Source organism: Aureobasidium subglaciale, assembly GCF_000721755.1.
Source record: "Aureobasidium subglaciale EXF-2481 unplaced genomic scaffold scaffold_1, whole genome shotgun sequence".
NCBI classification, from domain to species: domain Eukaryota; kingdom Fungi; phylum Ascomycota; class Dothideomycetes; order Dothideales; family Saccotheciaceae; genus Aureobasidium; species Aureobasidium subglaciale.
The window spans coordinates 391,263-416,998 of record NW_013566994.1 but is presented as its reverse complement, the minus strand read 5'-3'; the positions used below and the strand labels follow the sequence as shown (position 1 = coordinate 416,998).

The window sequence follows — 25,736 nt, the reverse complement described above, 5'->3', positions numbered from 1 at the left end:
AGCTGCACCAAGAAGCGATCGACCTGTTGGTAAGTCATCCTGTCTATCTGCTAGAGCATTATGTCGCATGTGAAGCTGGACGAGGAGGCCGCTTGGACTCGAGATATGACTGTGCCTTTTTACAGCTCGTTCGCCGCTTTGAGAAATTGCCGCAGGAGTGATCGCTGTTTTGTATAGAGCTGACGAAACTGACAGGGTCAATTCTTCGTTGCCGACGGAGCTAAATCAGTCCGAGATATCCTGGCACCGGTGGACGAACCTTTTAGAGAGGAGATGCTACCGTATGCGGAGGCACAAGAAATAGGGGTCCATACATTGTGGCAGCTTCAAGCAAAAAGAACGAAACTGTGCAAGGATTACCTCGATCGATGGAGCGAAGCAGGTCTCGACGGCATTTTGTGTAAGTGCGACTGTATCAAGCTTGTACACCGCGACTGATACAAGATTTTGATAGGCCCAACAACCCCTTTCGCTAGTGTAGAACACGGCAAATTCAAACACGTAGGCTATACGGTAAGCTCACCAATTCAACATGTTTCGGGCGATCGCTAATGCGAACAGGGCGTGTTCAACATTCTGGACTATTCAGCCACTTCGTTCCCGAGTGGAACCTATGCCGACAGCGAGCTAGACAAGGCGGGATCAGGCGCGAAGCCACTGTCGCAGACAGATGCACAGATCCAGGCAGAATGTGAGTTGTTTACTGACAGTCGTGGTGTGAAAATGCTGACTGTTGGATAGACAATGCGGAAGCGGTCCACGGAATGCCGGTGAGTCTGCAGCTCGTTGCTGGCAGACTCGAGGAAGAGAAAGTCGTGGCAATGACGCGTGTGGTTTTGGAGGGCCTTGGTGTCGCGGTATGACGCGTTTCGAGAGTGGATGATCACACGCGACGTAGATGGGTAGGTGTGAGATAGCCGCTCCACCATCTTTGCGCTCCCAAGTGTAGAGCATACATGAGTATACTGTGCCTAGTGCTTCAGTGTCTTGACATAAAGTGACTGCGACATAGTAAAAGGAGAAGCGTCAATCTAAGTAGCAATCAAAGTTTGAGACAAGTGATTAGGGACAGGGTGTTGACTTCTCCGAATTTGGCGGGGAGTGAAATTGCTCAAAGTTGGCCAGGACTTCGACTTTGTAGGAGGCGTTTGTTTGTTCAGGTTCATCTCAGACACGGCAGCCAACTCCTGCAGCGAACATTTGATGCACCTGATCACCTCTTCAGCTCCTTCCCTCTCGTGGCCGTAGTCTCTGTCGCGATCGTCGCCAGAAGAGTCAAAAGCCAAAATGTTTGCCCTGAGGTCGCGTTCGTCTCCCCGCCAACTTCGTCACCCACTTTTCCGTCTCTTGTTCATGCCAGCTAACAAGCCGATCTAGTCAGCAAATACCTCTTCGGTAACGCCAACAAAGAATCCATCATCGAACTGCCCCAAGGCCAGCTGTACCTCGTCCGCCCCCGATCGCTCAAAGGTTATTCGGAACTCATCTTCAAAGACGCTGCCGCCTCAATACGACGCACAGGCCAGGAATACCAATACCAACTCGTCGTCCAGCGAGTCTACGAAGAAGGCGAGGCAGAGCTCGTAGGAGAAGACGGTTCACAAGACGACAGACTTGACGGCGTGCTCTCGGACAAGGACGAAAAGACCTTCCTGCTTGACGAGGATTTGCACTTCCGCGTAGACATCAGAGACAACGGAGAAGTTGTTCTTGGCTGGCTCGATCTCAGCGGCGACGACGGAGACCTCTTTGAGTTTGTCTGCGACTCATCAGCATCACCCGAAACCGCCTCCTCCTTTGCTCTCGTAGCCGCCCAGTGCCAGTACGAGCGCAAGTACCGCAAGCCTCGTGATCTCGCTACCGACGAAGAACTGCGCGAATTCAGCTTCGACCACGAAGAACCCATCCCACAAGCCAGTCCCATACAAAGCCCTTCTCGCTCTCCAACCATCTCGCCGCCACCACCCAGTCTACGTATGCCTTCGCTGAACCAGTCCAACTCGGGCGTCAAGCGCGGCCAAGCTATGACAAGAACACCCACCAAGGCCGCCAAGGCCCCTCTTCGTGCCTACGAGGAGGCGCCAACTGTCGCTCCCTCGGCGAGCAAGGCTCCTGAGGCTCTCGAGACTCTGGCCGATCAAGACGTCGAGCTCCACCTCTTCGACTTCCAGTCTGGTACTTTCGTGCTGCAAGACGAAAGCGTCAACGCTACTGTCACCGAAATCGGCAACTGGAAATACTGGCTCCAGCTCAACAGCAACGACAGAGATTGGCTCGGTCAAGAAGTCGTTCCTGAGCTCAACCCCGTGTTCAACTTCGAGTACCTGTCGTTCATCTTCAATCACTACAGCGAGGATGGAAATGCCTACTCGTGGCTCTTGCGTTTTAAGAACAGAGACTCTTTGGAAGGATTCCAGCAAGGTCTGATGCAGGCTCTTTGGGAGCACTCCAACCAGACAAAATGGCTCAAGGCAAAGGACACCGAAAGAGACTACGTTCTTGACGCCTTCAACGATCTAGTTCTGGAAGACAAAGAGGACGAAAGAGAAGCTGCGGCTCGCGAAGAGGACGAACAAGAGGAAGAAGAATACTATGACCAGGAAGAGGAAGATGACGTTGGCCAAAGAAGTGAGCACTACGACAGCGACGAATCGGAAGATGATGTTATCACCAGAGATGAAGATGGAAACGTCAACTCCCAACTCGCTGTTGGCTACAAGCATGACCGCTCGTTCGTCGTCAGAGGTTCAAAGATTGGCGTTTTCAAGCACACCCCTGACAACCATCTCGAGTTCTCCACCAACATCTCCAAGGTTGAGACTCCTGGCGGCAAGGTCTTCAACCCGAAAAAGATCATGCTGCACGCCGAGGATCGCAACCTCATTATGCAGGATGGAGACAACCCCAACTCGCTCTTCCGTATGGATCTCGAGTACGGCAAGATCGTCGACGAGTGGAAGGTCCATGATGACATTCCCGTTAACACTTTCGCTCCCGAAAAGGTATGTCGATGCACTCTAACTTCTTTTTCTTGACACCTTTTGACTAACTAGCGTCCAGAAATTCAGTCAAATGACAGGCGAACAAACCTTCTTGGGTCTGTCCAACAACGCTCTGTACCGCATCGATCCCCGCCTGCAAGGTGACAAGCTTGTCGATTCGGAGCTCAAGCAGTATGCTACCAAGAACGGATTCACCGCTGCAGCCACAACCGACAAGGGATATATCGCCGTTGCTTCAAGCAAGGGTGATATCCGCATGTTTGATCGTCTAGGAATCAACGCAAAAACTCACATTCCTGCTCTGGGTGACCCGATCATTGGTCTTGATGTGTCAGCTAATGGCCGCTGGGTCCTTGCAACCACACGCACCTACCTCTTGCTTATCGATGCTCTGCAGAGCGACGGCAAGAATGAGGGTAAGCTTGGTTTCGAAAAGGCATTCGCCAAGGACTCAAAGCCTCAGCCCCGTCGTTTGGGCCTCACACCTAGTCACGTTGCTCAGTTCCAGCATGAGACCAAGGTTGCGTTGTCCTTCACACCTGCAAAGTTCAACACAGGACCCGATGCCGACGAGACAACCATCATTACTGCCACCGGACCTTTCATCATCACTTGGAGTATGAAGAAGGTTCTTGCCGGACGTAAGGATCCTTACAGCATCAAGCGTTACGCCGAAGACGTCAAAGCCGACAACTTCCGCTTCGGTAGCGACAAGAACATCGTTGTGGCTCTGCCCAACGAAGTCAACATGGTAGCCCGAAGAGCGCTCCAAAGACCAACTCGTGAGAGCATCATGGCCACCCCTAGAAAGACTGGTCGCGGCAGCTATCTCAGCAGAAACGATATCGTCAACAGTCCTTACTGAGTATGTTTGTAGATTACGACGAAACGAATAATCTTCTTCGCGGAGGGGGAACTTTTGGAGGATGGGAAGTTGTGCTTAGCTTTTCTACCTTAGATACCACCACAGGACGTTTCTCTTCCACTTTTAAATCAAGCTCACCAAGCCTTTCTATTCCACTTTACTAGGTTCAAATGATGCTGTCAAGGTTGTGAAGTTGTTTTCGGTCAGCAGCTCCGAACGAAGGAGCTCACTCCGACTGGCATCGCGAAGAGCGGCTATGCCTTAAATGTGCAAGCGTCGGTCTTAGCCGCAGGTTTATTATGAGCGTCGACAACTTCATTCGTCGCGTCTCTCTCACACGCGTCCATCTGTGATGTCAAGGTTGAGTGGCCAACCTTTCTCTGCAGTCACCATTAGTTGGAATCAACGACATATGAGTGTCCACCGAAAGGCAATAATTCTGGCATCGGCGATGCCAACAGTGCAAGTCGAAGGCCGCTCGTTCTCGCTACGAAGGTGGCTATATCACATCAGCATGCATGTCTGATATACCGTCTTGTAATGCAGATATCGATTCCATGTGTCTGCTCGAGATGAGTATCGAGCCTTGTCAGATGCATGTACAGGCCTCGAGGATCTGCCAATGTTTAGACAAGGTTCAGAGCTAAGAAGGTGAAAACAACGACTGTAAACAATAACACACTGCCCCCAAGTGCGCAGGAGGCTGAAGTACTCTCAGCTGTCACTATGCACAATGAAACCAAAGGACAGGGCTACACCTTTGGAGAAGGCACTCGATCGACTTCCAGCAAAGATGGCATTCGGCTCACAGATTGATGCATTGTGGTAGCTTACACAATGCTTTATGATACTCAGGAAGGGATAGCATTATCGACAGAACAATGTCCTAGACGATGATAGCAGAGCGTGCGGACTTGCAGGAGATACTGGCCTCATACAGGAAAGTGCGACTTCCAGGCAGCCAATGAATCGACAACGCTAACCCGACAAGGCGTGCTGCTGACCACAAGGCGTCTCGTAAACACTTCCAAGGCTGTTGCGCGAATTTGAGCATCCACCTGGCCGACACCGCAGCGAAGACGGTTGCTTCTTGGATTGCGTCGCACAGCATAAGTACAATATCACGTGGGATCCCTGTTTGCTGGAAAAGCTCTTTACCACTTCCCCGAGCGTAGTCTAGCCCGGCAACCAAAGCCGTGGTGCCAGTAGCACAGCATCCGAAACCACTCTTCCGTGTCTCTCGACCCCTCCCCTTTCGTGGCTTGCTCGACAAGAATTTTCTTCTTGCACCATTAGATCGGCGGCGAAAGAATGGGCTGAAAAGCTGGCCCATATCCACCCATCAAATCGTCATGGATGTCAACTCTACTGCACCCGGCGAGGTCTATCCCGGCGGTATTCCCAAAGGAGCAGCCGATTGGGAGACCTACATCTTGAACCAGCAGGCAATGTTTGGTGGAGGCACTTGTGCCCCTCTATCAAGACGCCGCAAGACGGTCGTCGGCATTCCAAACTTTGGAGAGTTCATGCGCGAGTACGAAGACCGAGCCAACGAGCAGCGCTGTCGTGCGAGAAAGGATAGTCACCAATCTCCAGACCACGACAAGGACGACCTCTCACACAACAACGTCCACTTTGGCACAGACTCTCTGCCGCCGTCCTTCTCTTCCACTGCCTCGTCCAACAGCACCAAGCGGTCCTCTCCCCACGTTCCCGCGTCTAAGAAGCATCTCACGTCGGGCTCGAGACACGGTCGTCATGGTTCGGCCTCGAGACCAAAGCTTCCCGATGCTTTCATGAGCGCCCCCGATGTGCCCCGCCCCGACAGCCCCGAAACATTCAAGAGAAAGATCTATGAGCACAAGGCCCATTTCTACGCCTCGCAGAAGCAACGCACTTCTTCACGTCCCCGTCACAAGTCTCTGCTCAGCTCTTGTCTCTATGGGAACCCGCCCGACCCTTTCCATATGCCACCTCCCCGGCCCGCTGCCGATTTGAACGGCCACGCTCCTGTCACCGCATTTGCTCTATGGCGTCAGGACTGTGACGAGCAATTGAGTGACAAGGCGACCATGACTCACGTCCCAACGCCACCTATCCCCACATGCTCAGATTGCGCCAATGCCTCCGTCCTCAGCGGTCACCGTGTTCCCATCGCTTGCGGTCACAGTCTCGACAAAGTCTTCCGCACAGGCATCTCCGAGCGACCTGGCACCTACGCATTCAGCAAAGCCTACTTTACCATCTTGAAAGCCGAACGTCAGCGCTGGCACACAGACCGCTTTGGAGCTTGCAACCCCAAGGTCAAGGCTCGTATCGAGGCTGACGCACAGCAGCTCTTCATTCTCGTCAACGATCTGTTCGAGATCGAAAAGCTGCGGATGGTCGAGACTGCTGAGATGATGCCAGAGCATATTCCTGCACACGAGCCTTATCACACTCCTGACTACTTCAAGTTCAGACCTGACGAGCGTGATGTCTGGTAGTCGAGATCCTCTCTCTGCCATGCAGCACTGACCCGATTACGCATATGAGGCAAAGGCTAAAAGAACAGTTCACAAATGCTTGTTGACAATGGGATGGGTTCCCTTGTTTCGCATCGTTACAACTGCTACACTTTGCAAAGGGAAAAGGCAAAAAAAAAAAGGTAGAAAACACATTGCTGGCCATATCACGACGTTTGACGCAAGCAAAAAAAAAACCACAGAGCGTAGAGGGAAAAGGACTGGGTTGCTCATTTGACACGTAGATTCTGCTGGCAGCTTCCTTTGGATTTTGCAGCCAATTGTCTCGTCTCTTCTGCTCTGCAAAACTTCACTTCTCCGTAAAATCGTTGCCCAAAAAAGAACCATCAAGAGATATCTTTTGAACTTTGTACCCGCGTCTGTAAATTATCAGATGGTGCTCCGCCCTCCTAATGTTCTCATCAAAACATAACAATGACACCGAACTGGGCACCTAGCAGGAACAAGTACAAAGATACAATCCGTCTTATGACACCCTCCATACGCTACACAAGTTTCCTTCCCTAATTCGTCAGCTGGACCGCTCTTTCCTTTCTGATCAAACATTCGTTCCTTCCCGTTCGGCCTCGGTGAGTCCTTCCTTTCCTCACATGTCGTGGATCGCTCCTACTTTGTTTCTTCTCTCTCTCCTCTTGTCCAGCAGAGGATTGCTCCTTCCTGGCTTATTTAGGTGGAGACGCTCTTTCCTTGTCAGGGTTCGGAAAATAATCGTTCCATTCCTGTTTTTGGACTGGTGGGTCGATTCCTTCTCCTTTTCTGCCCCCCCCCCCCCCCCCCCCGTGTACTGCACACCCGCCTTTTCTTGTTTCAACAAGATTTGCTCCTTCTTCTTTTTTTTCTCAGGGTTCATCGTTGCTTTCCTAATTGTATTTCGGACTTTGCTCTTTACCTTGCACTGGAAACCTTGCGTCCTTGCCTTTTCTGACGAGTGGATTTTGTTCCTTTTCTCACATCATGAAGATCAAAGTGGAAAGCAAAAAAGAGACGGGAAATGCAGTTGTTTATGGTTAAAAGATGATATTCATTAAATTTATCCAAGGCCTGGCTTCTTTATCTAGAAGCGCAGTGCCTGATGTTTGTTCTACATAAGTTGGGTATATCCTATCCTCCAGATCTCCATTTTGATGATTTCCTCCAAAGAGGTTCATTTAGATAAAGAAGATCGATGAAGAAGCCAGTTCTTCAAATCCTCAGAAATGTAAATAAATAAAAAAGGTGTTACAAAAACAAGCAAAATCGTTACCAGCACGATTCGTGATGTGAAGTAGAGGGGTTAAACACCGCCAACAGTGACCTCAAGTTGCGAGGGCTGAGCGACAGACAGCAGACCAGCCATATCAACTCCACCAGTGGGAGTGACATCGTCATACGCAAAAGCATAGCCCTTGCCATCGACCTCGTAGTCATGGACAAACTTGCTGTACCAGTTTGAAGCTCTGCCACTTTTGGTGTAGTAGCCAGAAACATCAGACATGGGTTGAATGTTTCCTCCCGAAAGCAAAAGGGTAGAACGATGGAAGGCTGCACACAGACGAGGCACAACAGCACGATGAACATCGTTATCGCTGGCCTGAATGGCAAAAGGCCCACCATTGCAGCCGAAGATGTCGGCGGCGGAGGGTTTGGCGTAGGCGCGATTGTCGCCGGCGCAGTTTAGGTAGTCGCCGGTGACTGTGCAAGCGACGCTGCCGGCCGAGACTTGGGTGTCGATTGTCAAGGGAGTGTTTCTGTAGTGGTCCCATACGTCGTTGACGTAGGAGGTCCAGTAGTCTGAGAAGGCGTTGGGGTAAAGTGATATGTAGTCGTAGGGTGCGAGGACGCGGAGGGCGTTGGAGGTGGCGTCGATGGCGCAGAGGTCGGCCCATGGGTAGCCGTCGATACAGGTTTGTTCTTCGAGATCGGCGCAGATGTCTTCGACGGCTTGAGTGTGGACACCCCGTGCTTGCAAAACTGTACCGTCGCATGCAGTCAACTTCTGCCCCAACGGCAGGCCAACAAAGTCAACATAACTGAGGTTGGTGTAGATGGCTGATTCGAGGTATGTCAACTCGATGAAACCCCAGTTCACTGCTGACGAGGGATCGGACGGGTTGACAGCGGAAGGCTCGACGAGGGCGACATTGCCTCCAGCGTTGACGGTGAAGAATTGAAGGTTACCATCGGCGAACCAGATGCGACCAGCGCTAATGTAACCAGGAAGGGTGATCTTGACAGTCGAGCCTTGTGCACCTAGGGGAATAGCGACATTCTCTGTAACAGGCTGCGGTGTTGTTGCAGACGTTGCAGGAGGATAGTACCAAGAGCCGTCAGGATGTAACATGACAAGAGCATTGTTGCTGTCTCTCCCTGTCACATAGGCCTTGACGTTTGAGCTGGCAAGCTTGTTGACAAATGATAGCTCGATAAAGTCAGAGTCTGCGGCGGCTAACATGCTAATCGGAGGTCGTGATGCTGCGGCTGTAACTGCATCTGCTTGTATCGATTCTGTAGTGTTGACAGTATTACTGTCTGTGAGAATAACGTGGTTTGCATCTCCAGGTGTGATGGCAAAGGGTGCAGCCATAGCAGGTACAGCTAGTAGAGCCGTAAAGGCACACGAGAATGCCGTCGAGAGACGCATGATGTGGCAGATTGATCAGAGAGGTAAGATTGTCCTTTTCAGTGCGTTCTGCAAGGATCTGTTGATTAAGGAATATTGTCCGGTACAGAGATCAGTGCTTAGGTAGTTGGTGATATGGTTGGATGGGAATGTAAGCTGATTCTAGCCTCGAGACATACATACTTATAAGGTCTCGAACCCCCACAGTATAGGAGAGAAAATTAGTTATCCTTCTATCTAACGGTATAAAGCCGTTGGAGAGGTTGGCTGGGTGGCGCGGTTGATTATACAGGTGCCGAGAGGAGGCTCGTATCATACCGGATTATTCTAGACACATCTGTGCAATGCATACAATCTACCATAACGAAAAGCAGACTGCAATCGAAGTTGCGATAGTCTCAAAATATCTCCTACGAGATGGATGTCCTTAGGAATGTCGGAATTTGAGGAGGTCCAGATCCGGTTTGTCGCACTTTCCATGTGGAAGTGGAAGGTAGGGAGAAAATAAAGGCTGGGGACCGTTGAACTACACGCCACCTAAACGGCGAACAACCATATTGACCGGTAGATGAAATTACGACAAGGCAGAGACTGCGCAATCACTGCAATGTGCATGACGTGGATTCCGTTCTAATCGTTATGCAAGAATACTGGTTGCGATAGCCTACACCAAAAAAAACAGCACATCTTCTTTTCGCCCACTCGTCACCTTACCAAGCCTCCCCTAGTCGCTCGATAGTGAATTAAACAGTCAGCCTCAACCCGCTAGCCGGCGCTCCAATGGCGCAGATCTCGCACACCTTACAGACTGTACCCTTGTACTGTGCTTGATACTTGACACCGTCGTAAGGGCAGCTTACGCTCTGCTCGCCACTGTAAATCGGCGTGTATGATGCACCACAGACGTCGAACTCAGCGAACGAGTCATACTCGATCTCGACCGCGTCGCCAGGTTGACGTTCGCATACAGCCTTGACCTTCTTTGCCTGTCGTACATTGTTAGCTTGTCCCTCGACATTCATGACGAGTTAAAACTTACGTTCTCCTTGAATCGAGCATTGGTTCCTTTCTCGATCAGTGCGTTGGCAAAGTTCAGAGCACTGCTTAGCTGCTTGTTCTTGTGTGCGAAATTCATAGCAGTGAACAAGGCCAGAGTCTGGTGTTGAGGCTCGATGTTGGGAATTGTGAAGTAAGCCGATAGCTCAAGAGCACGCTTCTTATCCTCCTCAGAGAAGGAGCTTAGATCTGTGGTGCCACCAACAAGCTCTCTGCGAGTCAACTCGATTGACATTGCAAGAACGTACTGAGCAGCTGTTTGGATAAGCTCCTTGGCCTAGAAATTGTTAGTACCATGCATTTGTAACAGTAAAGACTCAACATACCTCGTTGACTTGTGCTTGCGATGAGACTGCGTTGACAATTAAAGTCTGCAAGATCTTGCGGAATATCTGGACGCCATCTTCGAGCTTGTTCTTTTGCATTGATTGCTTGCCTGCTTGCAAATCTGTTGTTGTTATCGTCTCGAGATCGCCAGGGATGAAAGGCAGAACTTTTCGTGAGTCGGTCTCCTTGAGTGTGCGACGAACGTAGTTGATGAGAGGCGGCAACTCAGGATTTGCCGGTAAGAAGGTACGTGAAGCAGTGTAAATCTCCTCGAACCTAGCCTCCAGAGGCTTGAAGTTGACTGCACCCACTTGCCTGTTGAGGAGGTTCATGGCAGATTCGTAAGATCCAGCGGCAACATGATCGGCGGCTACTGGTGAGTTACGTGCCCAAAGGTCTGCTTCGCTGCTTCCAGCGCCTGCCTCCACAGTCTCAACATTGACAAACTCTTCTTCGGCTTCGACAAAGCTATCGTCACCCATGTCCCAGCCGGCGGCATCCTCATCGTCATCTTGCTCAACTTCAGCCTCCTCTTCGGGAACAGCAGTCTCAGCCTCCAGGAAGTCAGCGTCGTAACCATTGGTGGCGGGCACAACTTCTTCGGCGCCGCCATCAGCAACCAATGCCTTCTCGAATGAAGATGCACCAGACGACTTGACGGGCCAATTTGACTGGAAGGTAGGAACAATGACAGAAGGAGTTGATAGCGGCTTGCCAGTGTCGGGCATGGTGACCTGGTCCTCGGTAAGACCAGCAGCATCAAGGATATTTTGGCACTCTTCCTCCATTCCATTGGCCTTGGCAGTCAAGTAGGCCAGAGGGTACTGGTCAATCTCCTTGAGCATATCGATTCTGGTCTGAACATCGCCCAGATAAAGGGAGTTCTGGAAGCGAGAAGTCATGTCACCACGGTGCTCGGCAATCTTGGCCATTCTCTGGAGCTTTGACTCATCACCAGTTGACAAGTACAGGAAAGACAGCTTATCAAAGTTGCGCAACTTCTGGTAAGTCATCTCAACGACTTGATGGTTACCATGAGCCAAGGCCTCCGTACTCAAGCGTTGCCAAAGCTTAGGACGATCCAATTGTTTAGCCATCTCAACAGCAACCTCAAGATTTCCGCACTCGATTGCCAGCTCGAATCTGGTCTGAGGATCCTGGACGAACTGGAGAGCGATCTCAGGGTAGCCCTTCTTTTGCAAGTAGGAAATGATGCTTTGACCAACAAGACTCGAGTTCTTGATAATGTTCAGCATTTCGTCATAGTGTCGCTTGACAAGAGCCATCTTGAAGCGGTATTCTGTTGGATCGATGGTCATGACCTTGGGCTTCGCAGCTCTGTCGAGACAGTAGACGCTCTTACCCTTGACGCGGACAAGGTAAACAGTCTGTTCGAGCGTACGCACGATACCATTGTCCCCGTTCATGAGAGTGTACTTGATGTGGTTAAGGGTCGAGTAGAGGAGGACACCAGTATCGTCCCAGACGGCACTCTTGATGCGGATAGTCTCGTGCAGGGTGCTAACCTGTTCCAGTGACTTGTTGACAATAGTCACGTTATGCTTGCTAAGCAGAGCGGCATAAAGACCGTCAGAGGACCAAACAACGTACTTTACACCGTTTACAGCAAGTTCAGCAAGCTGCTTCTTCTGCTGAATGTCGTAAAGAACAACCGAGGTGGGGGCGATCAACAGCAGGCAGCCGGTGCCGCCAAAGTAGACTTCCACGGTACCGGGCGGGGGCTTGATGGTCTTGGTGGTAGAGTTTTGAAGATCCTTGATGTCAATCTGTTGGTTAGGCTGGTTGAAGACGGCGAAGCGGTTACGAGCGACGAAGACGGCCGAAGTTGCAGTGCCTCGGAGAGAGTTAGTAGGCTCTACGGCACCTGAAGCATCTTTGGGCAGGTTGATCAGTTCGTAGCAACCACCATCGGCAGGCGATGTGACTAAGACAGCGCGCTCTGCAGGATTGTACGAGATAGCACGTGGGGGTACCCACGGGCTACCGAGCTTCTTGAGAGAAAGCATAGAGGGGCTCTCGATGTTCTTTGTGAAGTCGTATGAGCGAACCTGCTTGTCCTTGGTAATGTAGAAGAGGTTATTTTGGTAGACGGCCGAAGCAGGACGCTCACGCTCGAGCTTGAAGACCATGACACCATTGTCGTGTCCAGCGGCGAACAGGTTGATCTCGGGATGGGCGGCGATGGTCCAGAAACGGTCGTTCTCGCGCTTGAAGGATTGTACCGAGGAACGCTTGTTAAGATCCCAGACGCGCAGGGTCTTGTCCTCACCAACCGACAGAATCAGGTCCTGGTGGGGATGGAACAAGGCTGCTGAAGCATTCTGGAAGTGACCTCTGCATGTATCCACCTCCCAAGCTTTCGTTTCGCTCATTCTCCAGAGCTTGATCAAGCGATCGTCACCAGCCGAGACAATAAGAGGTAGGGTAGGGTGGAAGGAGACCCAGTTGACACCACGGTCGTGACCCTCAAGCACGAACTTGACAACAGCGTCGGTATTGCCGAACATGTCGGCCTGATTTGCGTTGGCGCGAGCCATTTGGTCTTCAAAGGTCATCGAGGTAGGAGCCGAGTGCTTCTTGCGGAGGCCAGAGATGTCCCAAACGCGGACGGACTGATCGAGCGAGGCCGAGACGACAAGGTCTTCCTTGGGGTGGAATTGAGCACACATGGCGTAGTGGTTGTGGCCAGTCATGGTGCAGACTGCGAAGTGTTGTTAGTAAAGAGGTTGCAGGACGAAGAGGGATGAGCTGGCGTACTGAGCGAGCGGTTCTGCCAGTTCCAGATGCGAATGGTCTGGTCATCCGAGGCCGAGATGATCCAAGGAAGCTCGTGGTGGAAGAAGACGGTGCGCACATAGTCAAGATGGCCGTTGAGGGTAAAGAGGCAGCGACGAGTCTGGAGCGACCAGACCTTTATTTTGTAGTCGTCACCACCAGACACGAATAGCGGTTGCGTCTTGTGGAAGTCGACGCCTCGTACGGGACCATCGTGCTCTTCGAAGCGGTCAATCAGGGTGCCCATGCGGTAGTCCCATAGCTGGATAGTGGAAGAGTGTAGGGAGACGAGGATCCATGGTCTTGAATATGATCAGCATGCTGGCAGGACTAGCTTGTTCTGGGAGGGAAGCGCACCGCTTGGGGTGAAAGGCAATGCCCTTCGCTCTCGACGACTTGGACTCGAACTGGGACAACAGGTCAGACTGGGGACAGGCTTCAGCGGTACGAGAGCGATTCGGACCTTTGTGAGCATGGTGGGATATGTGGTGGACGACATTTTGATGGTATGTATTTATAGAGCCGAAGCCGCAGCTTCACACATCGAGGTTTGGGCTGTGCGCAGTTGCCAGAGAGGTCGGATCGGATGCACTACAGCAGCTGGCGACGACGGGGTGGCGGGCAAGGGTGGAATTGGTGGTGGTGAAGTGGGATGGAATGGACAGTTACAGCTATCCTTACTGCCACGTCTGTTTCGCCCTGAATCCCTGACACGCCGCGACTTCTCCTTACTCCACGCGCCAAGCCCTGGACCTCCTACCTGCCTCACCAATCTCGCTCCTTCTTCAATAACAACCTACACGATGTATACAATGTGGCGTACATTCGATCATTGTCTGGCTAGCCCTTCATCTGTCTGCATCTGAACATGAGTATGATGTGTGCAGTCACCCATCATAGGCAGCTCCACACCGGTCCCTTCGATCCGGCTCTTTAAGCTTCCCCATCCTTCGTCCATGCTCCGTCATCGTCATACCTCTTTCCCTTGCGCTTGACAGCTTGACAATCCACCGTGTTCAGCGAAAAGTAGATGCTCATCAGTCATCCTAGTCTTTGACCTTCTGTCCTCTCGCTTGTCATCAACCCGTCCTTGACACTCTCACATTGCATGATGCCGCCTCCTCTTTCTGGCCATCTCTCTCCATTTGTCTCGCCATTCCCTTGACTCGATCGCTGCTGCTCCTGATCCTCTGCGCCTCTGAAGATACAGCTGAGATCATGTCGGTCAACATTGCGACCAGCGCGCGCCTTTCTTCGTCGCCGTTCAGATCTGTCTACCCTGGATCCGCGACGCTTCACGCGCCAGACTCCGTCGCCGTCTGGCAATCTTCGCCGCCCAAGCCTGCCTCGAACGCGTCGGCCTATTGCGACTTTGATGTTGAAGAGCTGTCAGAGAACGATCTGGACTATCGCGATAATGCTCAAGTCCTACATCCCTACGAGCTGGAGGAAGTCGAAACTCCTGCCCCAGATCGCAAGCTTGAAAGCTCGTCTGACGATATGATCGCGGAGGACGATGGAGAGGAAACCCAAGACTCCGACTCTGCTGCTTTCGCCCGCAGACTACGTCGCATGCGCTGGAAACCTGCATCTCGCCCTTACTCCTTCACTCGTCCGTCACCTGCCCAACCAAACTCCCGCAAACGATTGCGTTCAGAAGTCCCAGATACCGACACCGATTCAGACGGCTTAGACAGCCCATACACCCGCTCTGAACCGCCGAGAGCACGCCGACGTATTCGAGGGCCTGAGGATACGTCTGTTGTCACCACACCTTCATACCCGAGTGAAGCCTCCACTCCACAAGCACCTGCCAGTACCTTGCCCAACGATCCCATGGACATTGATGAACGAGTCCCTTGAGTCGCAGCCATTTCCTGCCAATTATGCCGCTTTCTCCAGCTGGCTAATACCTTTTGCAACCGTCCCTCCTAGATACCCACTCTGCGTTATCCTTTTAGGGGACGCATCGAGTACCATCTCAAATTCTATTTTACAGCTTTCTACACCATTCTCAACTTCCCATCGCTAAGACCAATTCTGTCAGTCCCGGTGTCTTGGTACCTGTGCCTGGCTTTCTGTCTGCGGCGTCGCTCCGCCGCGGACCAGTCTTGGGTAAACTTGCTCATTCTACCTACACCTTAGTCACATCCCCTCCAGACAGCTGTCTACTGGTCTTCCGATCTATTCCATGACGACAAAGCTGCTGCCTGTAGCTACCTGCTTATGTCAGCAGGTCCTCTGTCGCTCAGCTGTTTATACCCCTGATCCTCCTCCACTCTGCATCCTTCTTTTCCTTCACTCCATCAGGTATGTCTTTCTCCCTTGCTTCCCATCCACATTCCATCTGTCACACCAAGCTCCGCGTTTTCGTCGCGTGACAGACTAGTAGCGCCTCGACTTGAGGGATCAGGAGGGGCATGCTCGTGTTCATGTCACCGGCCGGTTACCTTAGGGGTTAGCGAAGCGAAGTCAAGAGGGAACCTTCGGGCGCCCTGAGCTTCTAATGTGGTAGATACTCTCATCTATACGTTGGTGCTCGTGTCCACTGATACCATAATTACTCTGCCATTTATCCCGATTACCTACGACTAACGCTGTAGATACTGCCATTATGACCTTGGTGCACTTGCTCACTGATCTCATTTTACTCTGCCATTTATTCCGACCACCTAACTAACGCCGTAGGTACTACCATCTTTTTGCTTTTGACATTTATTTCGCGGACTTCATCGCTTTCTCGGTCTATGACTGGGAAGTGAAGAAGTCTTATCACTGCCGTGTCGTATTCTGTTGTCGCAATTTCTTGTCGCAGTGTCTGCCAGTCTATAGAATCTGCACCCATAGTCGTGTCGCCATGCCCATTGAGGCATCTCAGCTATGGTCGTTGCACGTATGCGACCGGTGCTATAATGTGAAGCCTGTGTCTGCCAAGGCGTGTTGACGATGGCACGACCCTGACTGAGAGTATCGTCGCCTATAACAAGCACGTTCAAGCCTGTAGCTCTCTGAATTGAAGCACGATTGGACTTACAGAGTATATGAATGCGCACTATGTTTTTCGAGGCTGCAATACGGTCGTGGAGCATTTGTCGCGGTTTCTCCGACGTGATCGAATTAGTCCATGGCGATTGACCTGACGGTCAATCATTTGGTAAGTGTACGAGACCCGATGATGTACGATCCTCAATTCCACAAATTCACTATCAATGACTACACGTGTGCTCAGACGAGCGTTTGGACGAGTATCCCTTATCAACGTAGTTGCCTGGAGGCTGTGATCGGAGAATGAAATGTGGTTCAAACTGCTGGCGGTGATGACGCGGGGGTAAAGGGTTGGCGGCGTTTGGAATGGCCAGATCACCGCAAGCCAGCAGCTTCAAGTCCCCAGACTCAGCACGGAGAGCCATCAATAATAACATATACCTCCTCTATCTAAGCCGGAGCTGATCACATCCTTCCTCGCCGCAGCATCTCGCAGTCGGCTACACGTCTCCCCATCATGGCCAACCCCCAAGGATACCCTGCGCAGGGCTATTCGCAGGAAGAGTACGACCAATCGCAGTCCGGCACCCCCGTGCCTCAATCCCAGCTCCCACAAAAGAAGAAGAGAGCCTATGCCGGCCAGGCATTCGAGTTCGGCACCGGCGCCAATGCTGGCATGCCCGCGACACAGACTGCTCCGCCCGTCGCTCCTTACGGTGCCGCCCAACCCGCTGCTGCTGGCTACGGATATGGCGCCCCGGTCCAACAGGCTGCAGGCTACCCTGATCCTCAACAACAGCAGGCCGCTGCAGGCTATGGCGCTCCAGCTGCAGGATACCAGCCGCCAGATGCCTACGGTGCTGCGCCTGGAGCAGTGCCCGGCATGACACAGCAGTTCGCACAGATGGGCATGGCTCCGCAACAACAGCAACCCGCACAAGCTCCCCAGCAGCCCGCTCCTGTCGCTCAGCGCCTGAACCCTCTGCAGCCCGTCGACATCAGTGTCCAGGGTGCTCCTTTCCATGTGTCAGATCTGGATCTGCCTCCTCCTCCCATCATCCTACCACCTAACGTATGCCTGCTGCCCCGTGGCCTGCAACCACCCACTCAGCTAACACGTCCAACAGTCTAGCGTCACTCCCTCACCCAACGCAAACTGCCCTCCCAAGTACGTCCGATCGACATTGAACGCCATCCCTTCGACAAATTCCCTCCTCAAGAAGTCCAAGCTTCCCTTTGCTCTGGTCATCCAACCCTACGCTACCCTCCACGATGCCGAAGACGACGTGCCTGTTCAACCCGATCAGGTCATTGCAAGATGTCGCAGATGCCGTACCTACATCAATCCCTTTGCTACCTTCCTCGATCACAGCCACCGATGGCGTTGCAACATGTGCAACCTGACCAACGACGTCCCCCAGGCCTTTGATTGGGACAACATGAAGCAACAAGCCATTGACCGCTGGCAGCGCTCCGAGCTCAACTACTCGGTCATGGAGTTTGTTGCTCCTCAAGAGTACATGGTTAGAGCCCCGCAACCTCTGGTATACCTCTTCTTGTTCGACGTCAGTGTCGCTTCCGTCCAGAGTGGCCTCCTTGCCACTGCTGCTCGCTGTGTTGCCGAATCGCTCGACCGCATCCCCAACGCCGACCGCAGAACCCGCCTGGCTTTCATGGCCGTCGACTCGAGCTTGCATTACTTTACCATTCCTCGCGATGACAGCGGTACCACCGATTCAAATATGCTGGTCGTCAGCGATCTTGACGAGCCTTTCCTCCCTACGCCCGATGGTCTTTTGGTCAGCTTGGCCGATTCGCGTCAAAACATCGAGACCTTCCTCGGCAAGCTTCAATCCATGTTCCAGAGCACTCAGAACGGCCTCTCCGCCATGGGCTCGGCTATGCGTGCTGGACACAAGATGATTTCTCACGTCGGTGGAAAGATGGTCGTTTTGACTGCATCCTTGCCCAACCACGGCTACGGCAAGCTGGATATGAGAGAGGACAAGAAGCTTCTGGGAACAAGCAAAGAGAGTTCTCTTTTGCAAACCGCCAACGCCTTCTACAAGAGTTTCGCTGTCGAGTGTTCTAAGACTCAGGTTTCGATCGACATGTTCCTCTTCTCGTCACAATACCAGGATGTTGCTTCCCTGAGCAACCTGCCCAGATACACTGGAGGTCAGACATATTTCTACCCTGCCTGGAGTGCCGCCCGTACAGAGGATGCCATCAAGTTTGCAACAGAGTTCAGCGACTACCTGTCATCCGAGATCGGTCTAGAGGCTGTGTTGCGTGTCAGAGCCACTACTGGGCTACGTCCGAGCACCTTCTACGGAAACTTCTTCAACCGTAGCTCTGATCTCTGTGCTTTCCCTGCTTTCCCTCGCGACCAAGCGTACGTGGTTGAAATTGCCATCGACGAGTCGGTCACAAAGCAATTTGTCTGTCTGCAGGCCGGTGTCTTGCACACAACATGTAATGGCGAGCGTCGCATTCGCGTCATGACCTTGTCTATCCCTACCACACAAAACTTGGCCGATGTTTACTCAAGCGCTGATCAGCAAGCCATTGCCGTCTACTTCAGTCACAAGGCAGTCGAGAGAGCTTTGTCGAGTGGCCTCGATGCCGCTAGAGATGCCCTTCAAGCCAAGATCATTGAGCTCCTTCAGACATACAAGAAGGAACTTGCAGGTGGTAACATGGGTGGTGGCGGTCTCCAGTTCCCTGTCAACCTCAGAGCTTTGCCAACTCTATTCTTGGGTCTCATCAAAAACGTAAGTGTCGCTGAGTATCGTAAGCATGAAACCCGTATACTGACCTGACTGCAGCTTGGTCTTCGCAAATCCGCCCAAATTCCTAGCGATCTTCGCTCTGCAGCCTTGTGCCTACTTTCGACTCTGCCCCTGCCTTTGATGATCCAGTACATCTACCCTCGTCTGTACTCATTGCACGACATGCCTGAGACTGCCGGTCTCCCCGATCCGACGACTGGTGCCATCGCTCTGCCTCCTCCACTTAACCTGACCTCAGGCAACATCGTTCCTTTCGGTCTTTACCTTATCGACGACGGCCAGACACAGTTCTTGTGGTTGGGACGTGACGCCGTCCCAGCGCTGGTTATGGACGTGTTTGGCACTGATGATAAGAACGCCTTGAAGCAAGGCAAGACCTCTCTGCCCATCATTGACAGCGAGATGAATGAGCGTGTGCGTGCTGTAGTCGAGAAGAGTCGAGACCATCGTGCCAAGGGCTGCGGTAGTATCGTGGTACCATCACTATATCTCGTGCGCGAGGACGGCGACCCAAGTCTCAGACTCTGGGCACAAAGTCTTCTTATCGAGGACCGCGCCGACCTAGCTGTCAGCTCAGCTCAATTCATCGGCATGCTCAGAGAAAAGGTAAGCACATTCTAGAACGCATGAGCCATGTTTCAGGTTACTGACTAGCACGGTCACAGGTCATGCAATAAACTTTTTTGATACCACCAAAGGCAGTTTTTGTACCCAACCAGGAAGGTTTATGGGCAGCTGTCCGGGACTCTTTGACAAACAGTAGAGGTGTTCCACAAGATTCAGCAATGGGGCTCACGGTAAAGGAATTGGAGGGCCAATATAGTTGAATGAATCACCCCACTGTCGCGTGCTTGAAGTTTGTTAGATGGAAGGAAAAAAGCGCTTTCCGAAAACCTCGTTCATTATTGCTGTTCAAGAACAATATCTACCCTGACGCAGGAACCACATGACCCATGTGTCATCCATCCATCCATGATTTAGGAGTATGAAGTAGTCCGTACTTTCGAGGAAGCTGAACAAAGTAGCAGAACCAAAAGTCCGGAGTGTGGGTCGGGATAGCAGAGCTGATATACAGAGCTGAGTGACAGCCCAGGGCAGGGCAACGCATCGAAGAATAGGCTTTTGTTTTTGCTCCTCGAGGTACATACTTTTCTCGTATCTTGTACCTTGTCCGTACCTTGCTGCTATTTTCCGATGCAAAAAGCTTCCCTTTTCTCCACACGAGCCTGTTTTTGCGCCTCCTCCTTCTTTTCTTTCGCTCTGGTCTAAACATATCCGAGACATTTCCATGGTTTTCTCCTGGTGCCTTATCTTGTCAAAAAGAGGCTTTTTTGCTTTTATGAATGAGTGGACAAGTCAGCCATCGGGAGGGATTCTTGACACCACTGGCCTGATCTGGTATCGAAACGGGTCTTGGTAGAAGGGGGGGATCTGGAACATGCTTTCAAGACAACTCTTACTCATCATTGCTTACGACAGGAGCTGGCTGTGGTCGTACAACGGGGCGAGATCGATTCCGTGGGAGAAGGGTACGTCTATCTCTCGACATGGAAGTGTAGCCTCCATGATGTTTTTACTGCTCGTTCGTTTGGCAAGGACCGGTTAAAGTCGGATCTGGGTGATTGCCCGCGGGAGTGCCCAAAATGGTGTGGGGGGAGGATGAACACGATGTGGATGCTGCTTTGCGCGATCGCCGTTGAATATCTATATTCAGACACCTATAACAATGACGAAAGCGCAACGGACAAAACACGCGACGTGGACAAGAGAAAGGAAACAAACGATGGTTTGACATTGACAATCATCCAGACCCTTCTTAACCAAATGTCTCGCCCTTGCATCTCTGCCACAAGACTCTTTTGCATGAAGATGGTTCGAAAGCCTCGAATGGCAACACCGAAAGAAAAGGAGTGGAGGAGAAAGATTGATTTTCACATGGCAAAAGGTTGAGTGGCTTTTGTGTACCTGACCTAAGAGGGAACTTCGCGTGTACCTATCTGCAAGGCATGGGGCGTTCGGACTTATGAAGAGCGAAGAGCAAGAAGACTAAGGCCACTTTTAAAGCCTGCGGCATTCAATCTATCAGGATCACATGGAGGCGCTTGTAGACGCTGCTCTTTTTCATGCAGGTCAGCGGTGCTGGGAAAAGATGCGAGGAACTAGCTGGGGTGGATAAGTCGCGAACCTGACGAATGGCGACAGGTAAACCAGCGTTGTCATCATCATCCATAAGAAGCTTGGCTGCCTGACACCACGCTCGAGTCCTTGTACCTTTTTCGTATCCCCTCCTTTTGCGAAAGCCCCATCGTCTGATCTTTGACTCGGTACCGTGCGGGATCAACTTGGGACCTGAAACCCAGTAGATCTTGGGAGAGATGGGGCGAGACACTTTTTCTGACACTTTCTGACAATAAGAAGGCATGAGGCATGAAAGATATGGTAAGAGCAAGGCACAGATGAAACATGGACGCAGAAAAGCAACTCTCCTCCGAGGGTGGTATCGACTATCGAGGGAGCATCTTTTGATCACATTGTCATGCTAACGAGCCGTTCCATCCCGTTCTCTCTCTCTCTCTCTCTCTCTCTTTTCCTGTTCCTCGTTTTGCTGCTCTACTCCTCTCCAACGACCTTCACCGTCTTTGTGGCTTGGCGGTGGCCGGGTAGCGCACCTTGGCCGGGGTTGCTCGCTGGTGAGTGGTCACCATGTTGGCACACCGTATATCGTGTGGAAAGGGTAAACCGCCTCGCCCGAGTTATCTCGAGGCATGTATGATGTGAGTGTGTGTGAGTAGTATGGTGTGCGTGACCCAAGCAATCCGTGAACGGGCCCGAGCATACAAGGGCTGGACGGCGGGCGCGCGTGTCCAGGCGCAGTGCTGTCTTGCAGACAAGGACAAGGTGGAGGGGTAGGTACACCGTACACGCATTGTCGTTGCGGGACTGGTTGGTTTGCACCTGAATATGCACCATCATGTACCTTTTTTGTACATTGCAGCTACGCACACCCCACCTCTTGATTACGGTATTGTCGAGGGTACCTGTTCACGCGGATCACCTTAATTGCGCGCTCGCCGTTCTGCGCGCAAGGTTGAAAGGCCCGTAGTCTGTTGGCAGGCAGGGCTTCGGCGGGTACACAGATGCCGTGAATCGCGAAAAGGCAGTAGACGTCTCGCGATGGTTGGCTGGCAGTCGTCAGTTGAAACGGGCCTCCAGACTTCTGCATGAGCAAGCGCCCAGTCGACATGTTGCGTTGCCGATCCGGCGCGGTAGACAAAGTTAATGGTGGCATCTGTGCTTGAGATATGCGAGGGGAAGTCATCATCATCGTCTACTTGCCTTGTTCATAGCGCCATGCTCTCTCTTCCCGCAGCGGGTACTCTACGCTTTTGACTCTGTCGCGGCCCTTCTCGGACGCTTGTTCCTGCGCCCTGTCTTGTCCATCGCAAGTATAGTTTTGATCGAGCCCCGGGAACAGCAGAAAGCAAGCCAGTCCATCTTGTAGTGCCTGGCCGTTGGACTGCCGAGCCTGCTTTGGTTTGACTCTGACGCCTTTTGGAGGATCGTTTCTAACGTGGTCCCCGCCACGCTGCACCTCGCCGCTGTATCCATTACTACTGCTGCATCTGCTGCGTGCTTATCACTCTTGCGACCCTCTTGTCGCTCGTCAGCGTCGGCCTCGTCGTCTCTTACGTCCCTCACGCCTGTTACGTTTCCTCCACCACGACTTTTCAGCAGACATACGTCGACACGATTTACCAGTCCCTAATTTCCCTTGATATCTCATGTCTCGTCAGCCCTGCCAGCTTCATGACATGCTCTAACCTGACCGGTACGCCTTTTATATGCATTTATAAGTCGGCAATACTGGGGCCGCTCTTGTGCACCACGACGAACGAATTATCTGCTAGAGACGTCGATTTGACGAATCGACTAATCTGAACAAGCCGGCTAGAAAATCATTCCACCTCAACACGACTGGCTTTCTTTGACATTTCGTCATCATCCCCCCCACCATTTCGCCAGCCATGTCGAACCCTCGATCCACCACGAGACCGATACTTGCGCCTGGCAGTAGAAAACGAAGCGGTAGTACTGCTGACGACTACCAACCTACCACGCCGCGACTCAACGCGCGCTTCTCCGACCAACCCGCTGACGAAATCCCGTCCGAAGAGTCGACTCTGAATACACCAACAAGAAGAAGTTTCAAATTTCCTGCCGACGACTCTGTCGCATCTGAGCAACATAATGATGCAGTCGGCATAAGTCGTGAGAACTCGCGTCGTTCGGTAAACTCGCACCAGTCCAGCGATTCGCAAGACATCGACATGGGCGACGATGACGACGACGAAGGCAACGACCAAGCCGGCTCGAACGACGAAAGCGACGACGACGAGAAGCCTTCGAGAAAGAAGAAGAAGGGCCAGAGATTCTACTGCAAGGACTTCCCTCCGTGCAACCTCAGCTTCACTCGCAGCGAACATTTGGCCCGGCACATCCGGTAAGCATATGCCTCGGGTCTGCCATGGATACAAGATACTAACACGGACTAGAAAACACACGGGTGAACGACCCTTCGAGTGCCACTGCTCCAGACGGTTCTCTAGACTCGACAACCTGCGCCAACATGCCCAGACCGTTCACGTCAACGAAGAGATTCCTGGTGATTCGCTTGCTGCGACTGGGACCAGGTTCCAGAGACAGATCCGGACCGACCGCGTGCGCCCACCGAACGTAAGACCAAGAGCGTCGACCGCCAGCAGTGGTGGTCACGGACATGGTGCATACAGCAGAGGACATAGCAGGAACCTGTCGGCCTCGAGCGTCCTCTCGACGACCTCTAGCCTGGCCATGTCAGACATTGGTGAGAGTCGCCCACGTCCCTCCCCTCTGATGCTCAACCAAGATCCCGCGTCTAGAGCGAGGTTGAGTCTCGACACCTTCAACCCTGCCATTCCCAACAATGGTCCTCAGTTCGGCTACTACCAGTCGCCTAGTGGATACAGTTCTCCCACTTCGTCAAACTTCTCGACTGGTGAAGGCAGTCCAAGGTTCCAAGCCACCATGCAGTCGCCCTCCCTCCCCATCGCAAGATCTTCCTTCTACAACGGCAGCAGAACGCCCTCTCGTCGTCTGTCGGTGCCTTCTGGCGCCAGCCCTTACTCTCCGCAGACGGCAAGCTACCAGCCCGTCTTCTTCGCCCCTCTTCCCTCGGGCCCGACTCCCCAGTACTCGAACACGAATAGCATGGCCGCAAGTCCGACCGTCTCCACCTTTTCGCACCAACGTCGCGAATCTGACGCAGAGCTCGAGTGGAGAAGAAGAACATGGCATCCTGGCACTCATGCAAACTATGCCAGTCGTCCAGCAACCAGTGGTCTAGCTTATAACCAGACTCCTGATGATGCCGCTCCTGCTCTTGCCTCACAACCCGCAGCAAGCCAGATCACCAGACTCCCCGGTATCGAGAGCTTTGACCATGCCCCTCCCCCTCCTGCTGCTCCCGCACGCAATATCACTAGCCCTATGCAAATCGATTCTGGCCGTCGCCAATCTGTTATTGCTGCACCGCTTGAAGCATCCACTTCGGCTCCTGGTGACCGTAGAAGCATAGGCTGGGAGCACAGTCTCCATCAAGGTCTCAACAGACTCGAGATTGCTCAGGGCATGTCACATCCTCCTGTTGATCCATCCCGCATCCTTCCAAGTCAGCGAACTACCGCCGCGGCAGCTCAGCAGTACGCTCCTGGCTATGCTCTTCCTCAGCTGCAGCCGTCTGCTGAAATCCGCCTTGGTACGGAGGAACGTGTAAACAAGCGTCAAGCATGGTACGGTGGCCCTATGGGTCCACCTCAGGGAAGTCAGCCAATCATGATTGCGCACCGCACTTCCCCTGAATCCAGCAGCAGTGAAGGCATCCCCACGCCTTCCACTTCTCAGAGCAGAGAACTGCACCCTGCTATCATGCATGCAAACGGCATGGTTGAGCTTCAGCCTCCTGGCGCCGCACTCACCGATGAGCAAAGGGCGCTCCAGGCTCACTACCAAGGCAAGCCCGAGCCTACCAGAGCAGATTCGGGCTTTCACAGCTACGTGCACATGCCCGGCCAACAAGCTGCTGTCTATATGATGCAAACCGGTCACAACATGCAGATGCAATCTCCTGAGTGGCGTCCTGCACCGATCAATCAGAGAGCCAACCCTGATATGGGCAGACTTGAAGCACTTGTCGCTGTTGCCACTAGTGAAAACAGAGCTGTCGAACACCGCGGTTGATCTTGATCAGCTACTCTCCCACCACGAACAACGCTCACTATCCATCTACACCTACAACTAATGTTTCATAATCTGATGAAACCTTTCCGAGAAACGAACACGACCGACGAACGACAATCACGATATTTATTATTCTACTGCTTTTTTGGAAATCTATTTCCGAGCCTTGTCTTTCTAGCCTTTTGATCTTTTCTCATCTTTGTTTACTCGCCTGCAAGCGTATCTGACCTCTTACCACCCATCCTTCCCAAATACCCCCATATTCCACTTCCCTTGCAAGCACACGACGTTTGATCTTTTTCTTCGGACCTTCTCTCTGTCTGTCTTTTGGTGTGGTCTCAGTCGAGTTACTTTTTTTGGATACCCTGATACCCCCCTTTTTGTTGTTTCTTTTTCTACCACAATCACGAACCATGAATTTTGCAGCGATTTTTTTTCTTTCTTAGTTTTAGCAACTCTCTGCACGCCTCTTCTTTACTCTGGTGTTAATAACAAATTACTTTTTTCTTGCAT

The 25,736-nt window shown here is 52.2% G+C and overlaps 11 protein-coding genes across 11 annotated transcripts; 7 read left to right on the top strand and 4 right to left on the bottom strand.

The window, feature by feature from the left end:
- The first annotated feature begins 130 nt into the window (after positions 1 to 130).
- Positions 131 to 1,075, top strand: AUEXF2481DRAFT_178689 (uncharacterized protein). The gene is made up of 4 exons (XM_013492936.1): positions 131 to 400; positions 455 to 513; positions 562 to 691; positions 742 to 1,075. The coding sequence occupies exons 1-4, from the start codon at positions 274 to 276 to the stop codon at positions 861 to 863; spliced, it is 438 nt and encodes a 145-aa protein (XP_013348390.1). The 5' UTR covers positions 131 to 273; the 3' UTR covers positions 864 to 1,075.
- Positions 1,076 to 1,106: 31 nt separating this feature from the next.
- Positions 1,107 to 4,023, top strand: AUEXF2481DRAFT_35372 (uncharacterized protein). Its single transcript, XM_013492668.1, has 3 exons — positions 1,107 to 1,306; positions 1,378 to 3,002; positions 3,061 to 4,023. Exons 1-3 carry the CDS (start codon positions 1,288 to 1,290, stop codon positions 3,865 to 3,867), a joined length of 2,451 nt encoding a protein of 816 aa, XP_013348122.1. The 5' UTR covers positions 1,107 to 1,287; the 3' UTR covers positions 3,868 to 4,023.
- Positions 4,024 to 4,783: 760 nt separating this feature from the next.
- On the top strand, positions 4,784 to 6,668 carry AUEXF2481DRAFT_177477 (uncharacterized protein). The gene is made up of 2 exons (XM_013492935.1): positions 4,784 to 4,811; positions 4,859 to 6,668. Exon 2 carries the CDS (start codon positions 5,220 to 5,222, stop codon positions 6,351 to 6,353), a length of 1,134 nt encoding a protein of 377 aa, XP_013348389.1. The 5' UTR covers positions 4,784 to 4,811; positions 4,859 to 5,219; the 3' UTR covers positions 6,354 to 6,668.
- Positions 6,388 to 6,850, bottom strand: AUEXF2481DRAFT_177435 (uncharacterized protein). Its single transcript, XM_013492934.1, has one exon. It carries the CDS (start codon positions 6,717 to 6,719, stop codon positions 6,423 to 6,425), a length of 297 nt encoding a protein of 98 aa, XP_013348388.1. The 5' UTR covers positions 6,720 to 6,850; the 3' UTR covers positions 6,388 to 6,422.
- On the top strand, positions 6,669 to 7,543 carry AUEXF2481DRAFT_177478 (uncharacterized protein). Its single transcript, XM_013492933.1, has one exon. It carries the CDS (start codon positions 6,983 to 6,985, stop codon positions 7,418 to 7,420), a length of 438 nt encoding a protein of 145 aa, XP_013348387.1. The 5' UTR covers positions 6,669 to 6,982; the 3' UTR covers positions 7,421 to 7,543.
- Positions 7,544 to 7,665: 122 nt separating this feature from the next.
- AUEXF2481DRAFT_25364 (glycoside hydrolase family 64 protein) lies at positions 7,666 to 9,012 on the bottom strand (the record flags this gene model as incomplete). The annotated part of the gene is made up of 1 exon (XM_013492541.1): positions 7,666 to 9,012. The coding sequence occupies one exon, from the start codon at positions 9,010 to 9,012 to the stop codon at positions 7,666 to 7,668; it is 1,347 nt and encodes a 448-aa protein (XP_013347995.1).
- A 722-nt stretch (positions 9,013 to 9,734) lies between these two features.
- On the bottom strand, positions 9,735 to 13,645 carry AUEXF2481DRAFT_25363 (uncharacterized protein; the record flags this gene model as incomplete). Its single annotated transcript, XM_013492540.1, has 6 exons — positions 9,735 to 9,977; positions 10,031 to 10,324; positions 10,374 to 13,096; positions 13,153 to 13,472; positions 13,528 to 13,577; positions 13,634 to 13,645. The coding sequence occupies 6 exons, from the start codon at positions 13,643 to 13,645 to the stop codon at positions 9,735 to 9,737; spliced, it is 3,642 nt and encodes a 1,213-aa protein (XP_013347994.1).
- Positions 13,646 to 14,388: 743 nt separating this feature from the next.
- AUEXF2481DRAFT_25362 (uncharacterized protein) lies at positions 14,389 to 15,033 on the top strand (the record flags this gene model as incomplete). Its single annotated transcript, XM_013492539.1, has 1 exon — positions 14,389 to 15,033. One exon carries the CDS (start codon positions 14,389 to 14,391, stop codon positions 15,031 to 15,033), a length of 645 nt encoding a protein of 214 aa, XP_013347993.1.
- A 574-nt stretch (positions 15,034 to 15,607) lies between these two features.
- AUEXF2481DRAFT_35369 (uncharacterized protein) lies at positions 15,608 to 16,464 on the bottom strand. The gene is made up of 2 exons (XM_013492667.1): positions 16,205 to 16,464; positions 15,608 to 16,147 (listed from the first exon to the last, which is right to left on the bottom strand). The coding sequence occupies exons 1-2, from the start codon at positions 16,257 to 16,259 to the stop codon at positions 15,900 to 15,902; spliced, it is 303 nt and encodes a 100-aa protein (XP_013348121.1). The 5' UTR covers positions 16,260 to 16,464; the 3' UTR covers positions 15,608 to 15,899.
- A 574-nt stretch (positions 16,465 to 17,038) lies between these two features.
- On the top strand, positions 17,039 to 19,568 carry AUEXF2481DRAFT_45680 (uncharacterized protein; the record flags this gene model as incomplete). Its single annotated transcript, XM_013492772.1, has 3 exons — positions 17,039 to 17,227; positions 17,283 to 18,929; positions 18,984 to 19,568. The coding sequence occupies 3 exons, from the start codon at positions 17,039 to 17,041 to the stop codon at positions 19,566 to 19,568; spliced, it is 2,421 nt and encodes an 806-aa protein (XP_013348226.1).
- A 3,404-nt stretch (positions 19,569 to 22,972) lies between these two features.
- On the top strand, positions 22,973 to 25,223 carry AUEXF2481DRAFT_960 (uncharacterized protein; the record flags this gene model as incomplete). The annotated part of the gene is made up of 2 exons (XM_013492383.1): positions 22,973 to 23,448; positions 23,501 to 25,223. The coding sequence occupies 2 exons, from the start codon at positions 22,973 to 22,975 to the stop codon at positions 25,221 to 25,223; spliced, it is 2,199 nt and encodes a 732-aa protein (XP_013347837.1).
- Positions 25,224 to 25,736: the final 513 nt, after the last annotated feature.

Coding starts and splice junctions, on each gene's coding strand:
- AUEXF2481DRAFT_178689 (XM_013492936.1), top strand. CDS start 274: ATGCTACCGTATGCGGAGGCACAAGAAATAGGGGTCCATACATTGTGG. Junction 401..454: donor AGGTCTCGACGGCATTTTGT/GTAAGTGCGACT, acceptor AGATTTTGATAG/GCCCAACAACCCCTTTCGCT. Junction 692..741: donor TGCACAGATCCAGGCAGAAT/GTGAGTTGTTTA, acceptor ACTGTTGGATAG/ACAATGCGGAAGCGGTCCAC.
- AUEXF2481DRAFT_35372 (XM_013492668.1), top strand. Junction 3,003..3,060: donor ACACTTTCGCTCCCGAAAAG/GTATGTCGATGC, acceptor ACTAGCGTCCAG/AAATTCAGTCAAATGACAGG.
- AUEXF2481DRAFT_177477 (XM_013492935.1), top strand. CDS start 5,220: ATGGATGTCAACTCTACTGCACCCGGCGAGGTCTATCCCGGCGGTATT.
- AUEXF2481DRAFT_177435 (XM_013492934.1), bottom strand. CDS start 6,719: ATGGTTCTTTTTTGGGCAACGATTTTACGGAGAAGTGAAGTTTTGCAG.
- AUEXF2481DRAFT_177478 (XM_013492933.1), top strand. CDS start 6,983: ATGTCGTGGATCGCTCCTACTTTGTTTCTTCTCTCTCTCCTCTTGTCC.
- AUEXF2481DRAFT_35369 (XM_013492667.1), bottom strand. CDS start 16,259: ATGCTCCACGACCGTATTGCAGCCTCGAAAAACATAGTGCGCATTCAT. Junction 16,148..16,204: donor AGTGCGCATTCATATACTCT/GTAAGTCCAATC, acceptor TGCTTGTTATAG/GCGACGATACTCTCAGTCAG.